The sequence below is a fragment of the Zalophus californianus genome, chromosome 3, assembly GCF_009762305.2.
Source record: "Zalophus californianus isolate mZalCal1 chromosome 3, mZalCal1.pri.v2, whole genome shotgun sequence".
In the NCBI taxonomy this organism is placed as follows: domain Eukaryota; kingdom Metazoa; phylum Chordata; class Mammalia; order Carnivora; family Otariidae; genus Zalophus; species Zalophus californianus.
The window spans coordinates 171,731,518-171,747,922 of record NC_045597.1 but is presented as its reverse complement, the minus strand read 5'-3'; the positions used below and the strand labels follow the sequence as shown (position 1 = coordinate 171,747,922).

Genomic DNA, 16,405 nt, shown 5'->3' with positions numbered 1-16,405 from the left:
AAGATTCCCTATCTCCTCAATTAATGTCATATTTTTCTTTAAGTCCTTGATCATATTCAAAATAGCTGCTTTAGCATTTTTATCTGCGAAATCCAACACCTGGGCCATCTCAGTGTAGGTTTCCATTTATTGATTTTTGTCTTGATTGTGGATCACTTTTTCTTGTTTCTATAACATGTATAGAAAATTTTAATTACATACTGTGCAGTATAGATAATAGATTATAAAGACTCTGGCCAACTGCCTTCCTTTAAAGGGTATTGATTTTTATTCTAGCAGGCAGTTTAATTTTTTGATGATCACCTTGAAATTCTAGGCTTAATTTTATGCTTTATTAAGGTGGATCCATGCAAAGCTCTACGTTTTTCCCAAGGCTAACTTGGCAAGATTCAAACTCCAAATTCTGTCTTCCCTAGAAATTCTATGTAAGCTTTGCTTTTTGGTTTCATAGGGCAGTACAAGTGTTATGTTAATATGATTATGTTAAATGTTAGTAGGTGTTACCAAGATGTTAATGAGGTCTCTCCATTCCAAGCATGGCAACATCTCCCATCTCTGTTTCAACGTCTCCCATCTCTGTTTGATTTCTAGAATCTTTTTCCTCTCTGAGCCCTATAAAGCCTTCTCTTTCTGGTAAGTCTCCGGTAGTCTATATGTACAGCCTGGTTATCAACTAAGGATTCATAGTAAACGTCCTCACAAACAAGACCACTGCTCATTGCAGCACCCTTTTATCTAGTGCACTTTCCTACAGATTCTAGTTGCTTTGACAGCTGTCAACTATGATCTTTGCCTTTTCAGTTCATCAGGACTGGCATACTCTTCTAGGCCTCCATTTCCATGGAATTTGGTTTGGAAATTTCCGCAGGTACAAAGCCATGGTGATGGTGGATCTCAACTTCAAAATTTTCCTTCTATCACTTACCTTCTGTGACTTGTGCTATTTTGCAATGCCTAGAAGTAGCTGCCTTATAGATAGTTAGTTTTAAGAGTTTTTTACTGAAAGAAGGTTAGTCTGGTACCAGATACTCCATCATGGCCAGAAACAGAAGTCCTCCCATCATAGTTTACTCATATTTTTCTCTAAAATTAATCTATACAATACTGTATCTATACTCCCTCTTGATATTTTCATTAGCATTTTAATTTATGAAATAGTTACCACATCATTTATTTACTCTTAAGTATCTCTAGCATTTGGAGCCCTGATAAAATTTAAAACTCACCAGCCAATATTAAATTAGTTTTATCACATTTTACTTTTACCTCTAATTTCAGAAGCATGATAATTATGCCCTATTTCCATATGCTTCAGTGTTGCTTGAAGCCCAGAAATCTAAAAAATAAAATCAAAAGACATGGGGTTATATATAAAATGACCCAAAAGGATTGAATAAAATGCAATGTTTAAATATCAACTGCAAGATATAAAAACATTAACCTCTTGGATTAATTCCTATATATTAAAAAAAATTTAAACATGAATTGTAACAAAAGAAAAACATAATTTTAAGTTTAAATTCAATTCCATGGGAATTATTAGGTATCCATTATAAATAAGCATCTGAAACATTTATTTTACAGCACCATTTCCTGAATCAAGAATACTTATTGCACACTTTGAATGATAATTATTCAGTATTCTACTTTGAGAGAAGTTTCTCCTCTGTTGAAATTACTTCCCAACAACTTAATTCATCTTTCTGTTTATAAAAGATGAGGAAAGTATTAGTTGGAAAGTAAAATATGAAGAGACTGTTGTTTTTCCTGAAACTCTTAGCTCATTTTCCACCCATGGACACTCTTTGTTTTATTAAACATGTTTTATAATTAAGAACATTTGTTAGTTTGGTGGCATATCATTTACCTATATTTCCTGAACAATAGACTTGAATTAAAAACTCAACCTTACAGAGTTCTCTCATCCCTCATTGCATGTTATTATACCAACACAAAAAACCATCTGTTTAATTATATATGGATATACACATCTTTCCTACTATCACTGAGTAGTAAGATTCCTTTATTAATAGAAAATAGCAGGTAATAAATTGTAACCTATAGATTAGTGCTCATGAAATGCCTGGCTGGAAAAAAAAAAAAGTAAAAAATGTGTATCTATTCTTGGATGCCAAAATGGATTATAAAAATTTTAAAGGCACTTATTTAGAATAGTGTAAGGTTCACATAAAAGTTGCAATGTAATAGATTTCTTGTGTACCACCACCTTATTCCCACTGCTAACATCATGCATTACCATAGTGCGTTTGACACAAGTAATGAGACAATATTGATACATTATTATTAACAAAGTCCATATTGCATTCTAATTTCATTAAGGTTTTTCTTTTTTTTCTCAGATTTTATTTATTTATTTATTTGAGAGAGAGAGTACAAGTGGGTGGGGGAAGGAGAAGGACAAGCAGACTCAGTGCTGAGCGTGGAGCCTGATGTGGGACTCTATCTCATCACCCTGAGATCATGACCTGAGCCGAAATCAAGAGTCGGATGCTTAACTGTTGAACCACCCAGACTCCCCAAGATTTTTCTAATATCCTTTTTCTGTTCCAAGATCCCATCCAGGATACCTTACATTTAGTCATCATGTCTTCTTTTTATTATTCTGATTATTTTATTTAAATTCAATTAATTAACATATAGTGTATTATTAGTTTCAGAGGTAGAGTTCAGTGATTCACCACTTGTACGTAACACCCAGTGCTCATTACATCATGTGCCCTCCTTAATGCCTATCACCCAGTTATCCGATCCCCACACCACTCTCCCCTCCAGCAACCCTCAGCTTGTTTCCTATGATTAAGGGTCTCTTATGGTTTGTTTCCCTCTCTGATTTTGTCTTGTTTTATTTTTCCCTCCCTTCCCCTCTGCTCCTCTGTTTTGTTTCTTAAATTCTACATATGAGTGAAATCATATGATAAAATTGGGGGTCTTTATGACCCCCAATAGCCAAAGGAATGTTGAAAAAGAAAACTAAAATTGGTGGCATCACAATTCCAGACTTGATGGAAGATGTGATTCAAAGACAGAAAATTAACACTGATACGTTTTAGCTCAATAGTTAATATAGCCATTGAGATACCAAGGGTTAAACTCAAAGAAACTATTTTAACCCAGGGAGATCTGGATAGTCTTTAATAGCAGGTTCTTTTTTCTTTGTCTTCAGCAGAAGTAGGGGTTCAAAGGTAAAATAATTTGCAGGTAATACAATTCTTTGCTAATTTTACACACAGTGTAAAATTCAACCCTGCCTCATACAGTGATTTAATTTTACAAACAAGTTTCCACATTAGATACATATCAAACATAAGGCAAGTAATTTGATCTCTGTTTAATAGGTAAGAAAACAGATATATAAGTAAAATGACCTGAATACTCATATGGCTACTGTGCAGCACAGCTGGGACTCATACATACACTCCCAATCTTTAGTTCTTCTAACTAAAACAGTAAAAAGCAATCTGAAACCCAGAGTATATGTGACCTAAATATGTCCCCAAAATGGCTTTTGATCTAACCTCAGAAATTCAACTTATATTAAAGATAGGGGAATTGAGAAGTTCTTTATATATCTTGGATATCAGCCCTTTTTCTGTAGTGTCATTTGCGAATATCTTCTCCCATTCTGTGGGTTGCGTCTTTGTTTTGTTGACTGTTTCCTTTGCTGTGCAGAAGCGTTTTATCTTGATGAAGTCCCAAAAGTTCATTTTCCCTTTTGTTTCACTTGCCTTTGGAGATGTATCTTGAAAGAAGTTGCTGTAGCCGATGTCAAAGAGGTTACTGCCTATGTTCTCCTCTAGGATTTTGATGATTCCTGTCTCACATTGAGGTCTTTCATCCATTTTGAGTTTATCTTTGTGTGTGGTGTTAGAGAATGGTCAAGTTTCATTCTTCTGTATATAGCTGTCCAATTTTCCCAGCACCATTTATTGAAGAGACTGTCTTTTTTCCATTGTATATTTTTTTCCTGCTTTGTCGAAGATTATTTGACCATAGAGTTGAGGGTCCATATCTGGCCTCTCTATTCTGTTCCATTGGTCTATATGTCTGTTTTTGTGCCAGTACCATGCTGTCTTGGTGATCACGGCTTTGTAATATAGCTTGAAATCAGGCAACATGATGACCCCAGCTTTGTTTTTCTTTTTCAACATTTCCTTGGTGATTCAGGGTCTTTTCTGATTCCACACAAATTTTAGGATTGTTTGTTCCAGCACTTTGAAAAATGTCATTGGAATTTTGATTAGGATTGCATTGAAGGTATAGATTGCTCTGGGCAGCATAGACATTTTAACAATGTTTATTCTTCTGATCCATGAGCATGGAATATTTTTCCATCTTTTTGTGTCTTCTTCAATTTCTTTCACGAGTGTTCTGTGGTTCCTCGATATATAAACAACTTCTAAAACTCAACACCCAAAATACAAATAATCAAGTCAAAAAACGGGGAGAAGACATGAACAGACACTTATCAAAAGAAGACATACAAATGGCTAACAGACACATGAAAAAATGTTCATCATCATTAGCCATCAGGGAAATTCAAATCAAAACCACATTAAGATACAACCTTCCACCAGTTAGAATGGCAAAAATTGACAAGGCAAGAAACAACGAATGTTGGAGGGGTCGTGCAGAAAGGTGAACCCCGTTACACTGTTGGTGGGAATGCAAATTGGTACAGCCACTTTGGAAAACAGTGTGGAAGTGCCTCAAAAAATTAAAAATAGAGGCACCCTATGGCCCAGCAATTGCACTCCTGGGTATTTACCCCAAAGACACAGATGTAGTGAAAAGAAGGGCCATATGCACCCCAATGTTCATAGCAGCAATATCCACAATAGCCAAACTGTGGAAAGAGCCAAGATGCCCTTCAACAGATGAATGGATAAAGAAGATGTGGTCCATATTACAATGGAATATTACTCAGCCATCAGAAAGGATGAATCCCCAACTTTACATCAACATGGATGGGACTGGAGGAGATTATGCTCAGTGAAATAAGTCAAGCAGAGAAAGTCAATTATCATATGGTTTCACTTATTTGTGGAACATAAGAAATGCATGGAGGACATTAGGAGAAGGAAGGGAAAAATGAAGGAGGGGGAAGCGGAGTGGGAGATGAACCATGAGAGACTATGGACTCTGAGAAACAAACTGAGGGTTTTAGAGGGGAGGGGAGTGGGGGATGGGTTAGCCCAGTGATGGGTATTAATGAGGGCACGTATTGCACAGAGCACTGGGTGTTATATGAAAACAATGAATCATGGAACCCTATATCAAAAACTAATGATGTACTGAATGGTGACTAGCATAACATAATTAAATTAAATTAAATTTTAAAAAAGATAGAGAATTGATGGCCTTTTCAGGAAGATAACTTAGCCCTAATTACACATAAGATAAGTGTAGATCCACTGTAGGACAGGTTGCAGATATAGAACTCAACAATTGAGAGAGGAGTATAAGCCCTTGCCAGCATGGATTCCTGGAAGACTCTAGTATCCTTGAATAGTGAAACTTAGTCTGAGTGGTCTGTCAGAGGTATCAAAGTATACGTGATCTTTTGGGACTATATGGTCATATCACAGATGGATTCCTCCCTGGAGAAGGACAATAGTGAGATAAGCATGAGACCAGGGAATAAAGAGAGTAAGTAAGTAAGCAAAAGTCTAAGCACGGCCTGTGGCAGGATAAGAAATAGAAGCAAACTAAATATAGCGTGAAGTACTCCAAGAGTTGTGCCTTTTGTTGGGATGCTAGGGAGAGGGGTTAGATGAAAAGCAGCAAGGAGATGAAAGTCTGAAGGTTTGACATATCATGTCATAAAAATGTAAATTATTATTAAACTCATTTTATGCAATATTACCAATAATACAATACAGACATTCAAGAATACAGAATTAAAATTCAAACACAAAGAAGCATGGAGACACAAGTAATGTTTTGCATTTTAGCAGCTAAGAATTACACTCAAAAACAGACAAAATACAACTTGATTAAAGCATGTCTTAACAATAAAATTATTCAAGAATGAATATAACCATCATGCAAGCTATTGTAGTTTCTGAAAGTCTGGCCAAAAATAAAAATCTACAGAAAACAATAAAAGAATGTTAAGCATAGTTGCACTTTTATATTTTCTAATAAACTTACATATTTTTTAAATGGCCCATAAACATTTTGTTTTACCCTCCTTGAATTCTATCCCAGAAGTTCCTATGCCTATGCAAAAACCCCTAGGAAGAATGGAAAAGGGTGTTAACAATAGAGCAAATTAAATTAAATCCAAAAGTAGGGGTGTCAAATATTCATTTGGAGGTAAATTCCAGGGAGTTTTTTTTCATTATCTCATATAAGTTTCACAACAATATTAAAAAAAGGCAGGTCATTGTGGCTATACTTTATGAAAAATCTGAGTTCAAAGTGTTTAAAGTCGATGTTTAGAGGTGTCAAAGTTAGCATTTAACCCAAGTCTGGGGACACCTGGGTGGCTCAGTCGGTTAAGCATCTGCCTTCAGATCAGGTCAGATCCCAGGGTCCTGGGATCAAGTCCTGCATCGGGCTCCCTGCTCGGCGGGGAGCCTGCTTCTCCCTCTGCCTGCCGCTCCCCCTGCTTGTGTGCTCTCTCTCTCTCTGACAAGTAAATAAATAAATAAATAAAAATAAATAAATAAACCCAAGTTTGACTACAATAGTTGAGTTTTTTCCTCTAACTACACTTTATATCTCCTATAAATTTATGTTTTAATTAAATGTTTAGCTTAATAATAATCTTTATAGGTTTAAAATGAACAAAATAATTTTTATGAATATTTTCAAATGAATCTCTTTAACAACATAATTGTTGAAAACCTTTTTAAATTTATCTCAGAAATAAAACCAATATTTCTACTTATATTATTAAAAAATAAATGGTTAAAAATCATTTTGAGGTGGCTTTAATGGCCTCTTTACCTGTCGAACTGCTCTATCTCTTTCCAGAGAGGTCAGCATTTTCTGCTTCAGTAAAGCCTGGTGCTTCTCATGTAACACCCTGATAGTCGGTTCATACGATGCATAATGTAACTTTAACCTATGAAAAATAAAGGGCATCTTAAAGGGTAATTGAGTTAAATCAGTGATTTCCATCTAACTTCTAAACCTTTTTCTTCCTCTTATTTTTTGCAGTCAAATAAAAAATGAATAATCATATAAAGGTCAACATAACAAGCCAAGAATTGCCAGAAATATTACTTGGTATGCTACTTCTCTAAACATGGTAGGAACGAGGAAGTCAGATTTCTTTTGAGTTAACTAGTTTTCTATTTCCTACCAACAGTTTTGCTATATTCAAGCATGTACTCAGAAGATTGCTATTCATTGAGAGAAAAACTTGCAGTTTCTTTAATCAATTCAGAAACAATTGTCAAAAAGACAAGGACTGCAAACAATGGAAGATTAAACAGAAAAGGCGTCATTCACATCAAAATAAACTAAAGGATGGTCTTGAAAACAAGTCTAATTAACTTACATTAGGAAAATTAAGTATAAAAATATTTCATTATCTCATAGGAGGAATAATTCAACTCAACATATAAGCAACTTAAGAAACTGTTTTATTTGAAAATGCCCTCAAAATACTTTTTTTAAACCTTTTTTACTTAAGTGTAGTTTACCTGTTGTAAAATATAGAGTTTAAATGTTACAGTTTAGAGTTTTAAGAAACATGCATGCCCAGGTAGTCCACATTGTTATCAAAATATAGAGCATTTCTAATGCCTCAGGAGATTCTAGAACTTCATATATTTGGAATCATAGAATATGTTCTCTTATGTAACAACCAACATCACAGGAATACAAACAATTATAAGAGATTATGAAAAAGTATATGCCAACAAATTGGATAACCTGGAAGAAATGGATAAATTCCTAGAAACATAAAAACTATGAAAACTGAATCATGAAGAAATAGAAAAAAAAATTTTTTTAAGATTATTTATTTATTTATTTGACAGCGAGAGAGGGAACACAAGCAAGGGGAGTGGGAGAGGGAGAAGCAGGCTTCCCGCAGAGCAGGGAGCCTGATGCAGGGCTCCATCCCAGGCCCCTGGTATCATGACCTGAGCCGAAGGCAGACGCTTAATGACTGAGCCACCCAGGCGCCCCAGAAATAGAAAATTTGAATATACTGATAACCAGCAAAGAAATTGAATCAGTAATCAAAAAATTCCCAAAAAACAAAAGCCCAGGACCAGATGGCTTCATAGGCGAATTCTACCAAACACTTGGTAGAATACCTATTCTTCTCAAACTATTACAAAAAATAAAAAAGGAAGGAAAACTTCCAAATTCATTCCATGAGGCCAGAAACTGGCTTCTTTCACTCAGCATAATTTTAGATTCTTCTAGGCTGTTGTGCGTATCAGTAATTCATTTCTTTTTATTGTGAGTCGTATTCCTTTGTATGTATATTCTCCATGTGTTTATTCAATATTCTGCTGATGAAGAACTGATTTTAGCTTGGGGCCATTATGAATAAGGTTGCTATGAACATTCTTACACAAAGTCATATAAGATATTTTTTGGTTCTCTTTCTCTCGGAAAAAATACCTAGGAGTTGAATTGCTGGGTTTTAACTTCTACTTCCAATAGCAATATATGACAGCCTTGGTTACTCTACCTCTCTGACCAACATTTGGTGATTAGTCTATGTAGTCTTGTCAATTTTATTATCAACTTTATCAGTTTTATTATATTTTCAAGCAACCAATATGATTTTATTTTTATGTATTTGTTTATTTTTGTTTATCCCTTTGCTAGTTTATTGGTTTCTGATCTTTTTATTATTTCATTTCTTTTTCTTTCTCTGCATTTTTTTTTTAGCATCTAAGGTACAAGATTAGATTATTAGTATAAAATTTTCTTCTCTAAGCATTCAAAACTATCAATTTAAAAAAATTAAGAAAATAAAACTATCAGTTTTACCTTAAGCACTGCTTTAGCTGCATCCCACTGTTTTTAATATGCTGCATCTTCAGCCATTCAGATCGAAATACTTTCTCACTTCCTTCTTTGACTCATGGACTATTTAGAACTATGTTACTTAATTTCCAAATATTTGGGAATTTTCCAGAGAGCTTTTTGTCATTGACTTAATTTAATTTGGTTGTGGTCAGAGAACATATTTTGTATGACATCAATTCTCTGAAATGTATAGAGACTTGTTTTATGGCTAAGCATATGATCTATTTTGTGCACATGAAAACTCCAAAGTAGAATTCAAGAAATGTCAATTACACTCAATTAACTGAGGCCTTATTCTATAGGCTTAAGAGACTTCTTGCCTTTTTTTCTAATAATTGCAAAAAGAGGAATGTTAAAACCTCCAATTGTAACTGTGGAAATATCTATTTTTACGTTTTATCAGATTTTGCTTCATATATTTTGAAGTGCTTACATTAGAGTCATGTATATTATGACTTCCTGATAAATTGACTTTTTTATCTTACTGAAATGGCCTCTTTTTCTCTGATCCTCAGGATGACACTGAGGATGTTGTTTCTGTACCCCTTCTCCTTAGGCCCAGTGGGCATGCAGAGGTGGCTCTCCTTCCCTAGAGAGAGCTAACACTTCAGCGGTGCTAAAAACTGTGGTAGAGCTATCTTCCCCAAAAGGTAAATGATGCCCTCCTCAAGTTGGCCCTACTTCCTCCTCTCCTAACTGCCAAGCTAATGGTTTGGTAAGGGAGAAAAGAGACTGTATACATCCAAACTGCTGTAAGAATTAATCATATACTAACAGAAACCAAAAAAGCACTCCAGAGACTGGATTTTGAGATGCTAAAAGGGCTATAACCTAAGACTGGATAAACAATAATTTGCCTAAGACACTGGATTTTACAAGTACTGAAACAAGTACTGCAGTGGATGCAACAAAGTCACTGCTGAGGTGACTCTCAGAAACCTGGAAAAAGTCATAGCTAACACTCAGAAAAGTGAAAAAGCCTTGAGCTGCCCTAGTGACAAAGAGTAGAAAAGGAACTCCATAACACCACAGCAATTATACACTGTGATGATAGTCCCCGTTCTTCCACAAAATTACCTATAGCCATTTACTTGTGTGACGATGTACTGGGAAAGTATATTTTAAGAAGTTATTATTAATATCCACAAATCCAGAGTGACATCACAGCCCCTATATTAGAAAGGGGATTTACAGAAGCCAGAGAATAAGTAGCATCATGGCTAAGGTCTGGCTCAAAGTGGGCTTATTTGGTCCATGTACCCACCCAATGATCACTCCCAGATTCTTTGAATAAATAATTTTAACTGATATATGAAGCAGCTGGAGTAAGCTATCAAAGTTGAGAAAGTCACTCCAGTGTCTTCTTCTGACATAGGATAGACTACTTGAAATTGCCTCACAGGCACAATTCTGTTTATTTTTAGCCTTTTTTTCTCTGAAGTTCTGTTAACTCTTTTCAGCTTCCTTTCTTAGTGAATTTTTTATTGCAAATATGTTTTCCAGTTTGAGAACTTCCATTTGGTTCTTTGTTTATAGTTCCCATTTCACTTCTGCTATTTCCCAACTGTCCACTAATTATATTCATTATTTTCTTTAAAATTCTAAACATTTTGTAAGAGCTGTTTTAAAGTCTTCATCTACTAATTCTGTTATTTCTGTCATTTCTGGGTCTGTTTCTATTTTTTCCTGGATATGTATGGGACACATTTTCCTGCTTCTATATATGTTATATATTTTATCATATGTTGGACATATATTTATCTGAACTTTGTTCTCTTTAAAGAGTTTTGTTCTGGCAGAGAGTTAATTTACTGATGGGCAATTTGAGCTTTTCGAAGCTTACTTTTAATCTTTTATTAAGACAAGTTTAAAGTAGTTCCTTCTCTAGGGCTAGAATAGCTCTGCTCCTATGACATGGTTTATCAAGCGTCTTTTTTTTAAAGATTTTATTTATTTATTTGAGAGAGAGAGAGAGAGAGCACAAATGGGGTCGGGCAGAGGGAGAAGCAGACTCCCCACCGAGCAGGGAGCCTGACGTGGGAGGCTGGATCCCGGGACTCTTGAATCATGACCTAAGCGGAAGGCAGATGCTTAACCAACTGAGCCACCCACATTTATCAAGGGTCTTAACTGAACGTTCAGAGTTTTTAGTGAGGTTCCTCCACTGTAGCTGGTCGGAATTCCTACATCTGCAAACTCTGGAATCTCCATTTAACTCATCGTTTCCCAGCAGCTGTTCTTTATAGGCATCATTCTCTCACTATTCCAAAACTTAGTCTTTGGTCAAAGATTAAAGGGAACGACTACAAATATTTCTTAAATTCCTTTCAGGCACCTCCCACCTTTTGTGTACCCTATCCTGCAAATTCCGGCCCCCTCGCAGCCCTGCCTCATCAGTTAATCAAGACTACTGTGTTCTGACTGTGTTCTATGTGGCCACACTATTGTCAGAATCGTATTTCTGGACCAAAATCTGAGGTAATCATGCCACTCACACTGAATGGTTCCCTTCTCTTAGTCATCACAGTCCTACTCTGCCAATTTTCCAACATCTAAAAAAACAGCTGCCAAAAATTTTATTCAGTTTTGCAGTTCATTACAGTTGAAGAGCCCATCTATTACCAGTTGGAAAGCTAGTTCTATACCAGTTACTCTGACATGGATGCAAGCAGAACAGCCCCAAAATAGTTTTAAATGTTTTTCTATTAAAAAAATAAGAGAGCGCCTGGGTGGTTCAGTCTGACTTCCACTCAGGTCATGATCTTGGCATCCTGGGATGGAGCTCCAAGTTGGGCTGTATGCTGATCGGGGAGTCTGCTTGTCCTTTTCCCTTCCCCTCCCCCCGCCACTTGTGTGCTCTCTCTCAAATAAATGAATAAAATCTTTAAAAAAATAAAAGGAGTCCTTGTTTTGCACAATATTTTCATGAAAGTATTTATAAAAGTCACTGATTTGTAAGTCATATTTATCTTAACATAATGTATTATTATACCAGATTGTTGAAAGCAATAAAACCGAAGCACTAAAGTTAAGTTACATATACATTTAATATATATATAATATGTATTAAAATTCAACCATATTCAGCAAAGCATGAGAGTAATAAAATAAAAATGTAAGTAGTATGTACAGTTCTATCCCCCATTCCATTTAATGTGCTAAATATACACTTTGCTGTATACTACACACTTCCATGAATATTATGTATTTATAAACACATATTCAGCTACAGAGTTATATACACAAAACAATGTGTGCTGTAATTTGTAGACAAATGGAAGGATTGTTATTATTGATGGAACAATTTTCCCTGTATTACTAACTTTAGCATCTAACTCATTCATGGGATATGAGCTGATAATCCTTTATCCCAAGAATTAGCATCATGTAGAATACCCCTAGAATATAACAAGGAAACAACATTCAAAAAACCCTTCTGTTGGCAAGGGTGCAGAGAAACATGAATCCTCTTACACTGTTGGTCTGAATGCAAACTGGTGCAGCCACTCCGGAAAACAGTATGGCGGTTCCTCAAAAAGTTAAAGATAGAACTACCCTATGACCTAACAATTACACTACTATTATTTACCTAAAGGATACAAAAATACTGATTCTACAGGGCACATGCACCCTGATGTTTATAGCAGCACTATCAACAATAGCCAAATTATGGAAAGAGCCCAAATGACCATCGACTGATGCATGGATAAAGAAGATGTGTGTACACACACATAAACACACACACACACACACAAAGGAATATTACCCATCAAAAAGAATGAAATCTTGCCATTTGCAACAACATGGATGGAGCTGGAGTATATTATGCTAAGCAAAATAAGCCAGAGAAGGACAAATGCCATAGGAGTTCGCTCATATGTGGAATTTAAGAAACAAAACAGATGAATATAGGGGAAGGGGGAAAAAAAGAGAGAGGGAGGCAAACCATAAGAGACTCTTACCTATAGAGAACAAACTGAAATTTGCTGGAGGGGAGGTGGGAGGGGGTTGGGCTAAATGGATGATGGATCTTAAGGAGGATGCGTGTCGTGATGAGCGCTGGGTGTTATATCTAAGTGATGAATCACTAAATTCTACTCCTGAAACCAATATTACACTATATGTTAACTAACTAGAATTTAAATAAAAACTTGAAACAAACAAAAACCTTCTGTTTAGTCAGTCTGAAAGAGTGTGTCTGTTTTGTAAGTTCCATAAGTAGCTCATAATCCATCTGCTTATAAGTTCTAACTTTTGATATTGATAATTCTGAAAATAAGTAAATTCATAAGAAACTCATGTTAGGCTGGTAGTGGAGCAAGATGGTGGAGTAGGAGACCTGGATTTCCTCTGGTCTCAGGAATTCAGCTGGATAGGGATCAAACCATTCTGAACACCTACGAACTCAACAGGAGATTGAAGAAAAGAATAGCAACAACTCTCTGAACAGAAAAGCAACCATTTTCTGGAAGGTAGGACCTACGGAGAAGTGAATCCGAGGCGATATTCGGGAGGATAGACGGTGGGGGAGGGGGCTTCCGTCGGCCTCTTCTGGCAAGTGATAGAGCCGCGGAGCACAAAATCAGAACTTTTAGAAGTCGGGTCCGCTGAGGGACGTCGCTCCAGGGGCTAAGCTGGGGGTGGAACCCTCGCAGGACAGTGTGGTCTCAGGACCCTCGGGGTCACAGAAACACTGGGGGTGCCTGAGTGCGGCAGAGCTCCCAGGTATCGGAGCAGGGAGGCCAGCTGCAGAGACGGAGCCGAGGAGCAGGCTCTCAGCTCGGGGTTGCCATAAACTGTGATCGGTGACACAGTCGGGCCACTGCTCCTCCAGCAGGGACCCAACAAGCGGCAGATCCGGGGAGCCTCCCCTTCCTCCCCCGGAAGGAGCGGCGTGGAAGCGCACCGCAGGGATCTCCTGGGTTTGGAGACTCCACATGGGGTCGGATGCCAGAGATAGAAACGCTCGGTCACAGGCCGGGTGAGCGCGGAGTGTGGCCGGAGACCGGGGAAATGGGAGTGACTGACTGCTTTTCTCTGGGGCTGCACTGAGGAGTGGGGCCCCGAGTTCTCGGCTCCTCCCAGGCGGAGATTGGGAGATGCCATTTTCACTCTCGTCCTCCAATGCTGTAAGGAAAGCTTGCGGGGAGCAAAAGCTCCCAAGAGCGAACCTGAGCAGATTGCTTAGCCCAGACCCGGCAAGGCCAGGGCAATTCCGCCTCCGGCAAAGACATCTGGGAACCAGGGCAACAGGCCCCTCCCCCAGAAGATCAACAAGAACAGCCAGCCAAAACCAAGTTTACCGATCGATGAGAACGGCAGAACTCCAGCGCTAGGGGAATACTGCACATAGAATTCATGGCTTTTTCACCATGATTCATTAGTCTTTCAAAGTTAATTTTTTTAACTGTTTTTTTTTGAATTTTTCTTTTTCCCTTTTTCAACCAACATCTTATCAATCTCTTTTTTAAAAAAACATTTTTATTTTTTATTTTTAGAGTCATATTCTATCCCTTCATAGTAGTTACCCTTATTTTTGGCAAATATATATACAAGTTGTTATCTCTTTAAAATTTTGAGATACAGTTTCCTCTAACAGATCAAAATATACCCTAAATCTCTAGTGTATGGCTTTCTTCTAGTCTTCTGCCCGATCACACTCTGCCCCCTTTTTTTCTTTCTTTCTTTCCTTTTTCTTTAATCCTTTCTTTTTTCAAACATCTTCTTATCAATTCCTTTTTTAAAATTTTTTACAATTGTCATCTTTACAGTAATATTCCATCCCTTCATTGTATCAACCCTTATTTTGTACATATATAAGTCTTTCTTTCTTTAAAATTTTAGGAGGTACTTTCTTCTAACAGACCAAAATACAACCAAAATCTAGTGTGTGGCACTGATCTATGCACTAGCCTGATCATATTTGATCATATTCTGTTTTTTTTTGTTTTGTTCTGTTTTTGTTTTTATCTTTTTCTTTTTTCTTTCTTTCCCTTTCTTTTCCCCTGGTTTCAGGTCTTTTCTGATTTCATTAGAGTATATATATTCTGGGGACATTGTTAACCTGTTAGCATTTTGTTCTGTCATTCATCTATTCTCCTCAGGACAAAATGACAAGACAAAAAGAATCACCTCAACAAAAAGAACAAGAGGTAGTACCGTCTGCAAGGGACCTACCCAATACGGACATTAGTGCGATGTCGGACCTAGAATAGAGAATCATGGCTTTAAAGATATTAGCTGGGCTTGAAAAAAGCATGGAAGTTATTAGAGAAACGCTTTCTGGAGAAATAAAAGAAATAAAATCTAAACAAGTCAAAATCAAAAAGGCTATTAATGAGGTGCAATCAAAAATGGGGGCACTAACTGCTAGGATAAATGAGGCAGAAGAGAGAATCAGCGATATAGAAGACCAAATGATGGAAAATAAAGAAGCTGAGAAAAAGAGAGAGAAACAACTACTGGATCACGAGGGCAGGATTCAAGAGATAAGTGATACAATAAGACAAAACAACATTAGAATAATTGGGATCCCAGAAGAAGAAGAAAGAGAGAGAGGGGCAGAAGGTATATTGGAGCAAATCATAGCAGAGAACTTCCCTAATGTGGGGAAGGAAACAGGCATCAAAATCCAGGAGGCACAGAGAACCCCTCTCAAAATCAATAAAAATAGGTCAACACCCCGACGTCTAATAGTAAAACTTACAAGTCTCCGAGACAAAGAGAAAATCCTGAAAGCAGCTCGGGAGAAGAGATATGTAACCTACAATGGTAGAAACATTAGATTGGCAACAGACCTATCCACAGAGACCTGGCAGGCCAGAAAGGACTGGCATGATATATTCAGAGCACTAAACGAGAAAAATACACAGCCAAGAATACCATATCCAGCTAGGCTGTCTTTGAAAATAGAAGGAGAGATAAAAATTTTCCAGGAAAAAGAAAAACTAAAGGAATTTGCAAGCACAAAACCAGCCCTACAAGAAATATTGAAATGGTTCCTCCAAGCAAAGAGAGAGCCTAAAAGTAACACAGACCAGAAAGGAACACAGACAATACACAGTAACAGTCACCTTACAGGCAATACAATGGCACTAAATTCATATCTTTCAATAGTTACCCTGAGTGTAAATGGGCTAAATGCCCCAATCAAAAGACACAGGCTATCAGATTGGATTAAAAAACAAGACCCATCAATATGCTGTCAGCAAGAGACTCATTTTAGACCCAAAGACACCCCCACATTGAAAGTGAGGGGGTGGAAAACCATTTACCATGCTAATGGACACGGAAAGAAAGCTGGGTTAGCAATCCTTATATCAGACAAATTAGATTTTAAAACATGGACTGTAATAATAGATGAGGAAGGACACTATATCCTACT

At 36.9% G+C, this 16,405-nt stretch overlaps 1 protein-coding gene across 4 annotated transcripts in view; it reads right to left on the bottom strand.

Moving 5' to 3' along the window:
• The window catches only part of SPAG16 (sperm associated antigen 16), a 968,000-nt gene that overhangs the window by 907,976 nt on the left and 43,619 nt on the right, over positions 1 to 16,405 (bottom strand). For all 4 annotated transcript variants that reach the window (XM_027589886.2, XM_027589888.1, XM_027589889.1 and 1 more), the window contains 2 exons: positions 6,973 to 7,090; positions 1,267 to 1,336 (listed from right to left, as the gene is read on the bottom strand). In XM_027589886.2, coding sequence (XP_027445687.1) covers positions 1,267 to 1,336; positions 6,973 to 7,090 — 188 coding nt within the window. The remainder of the gene's footprint in view (positions 1 to 1,266; positions 1,337 to 6,972; positions 7,091 to 16,405) is intronic.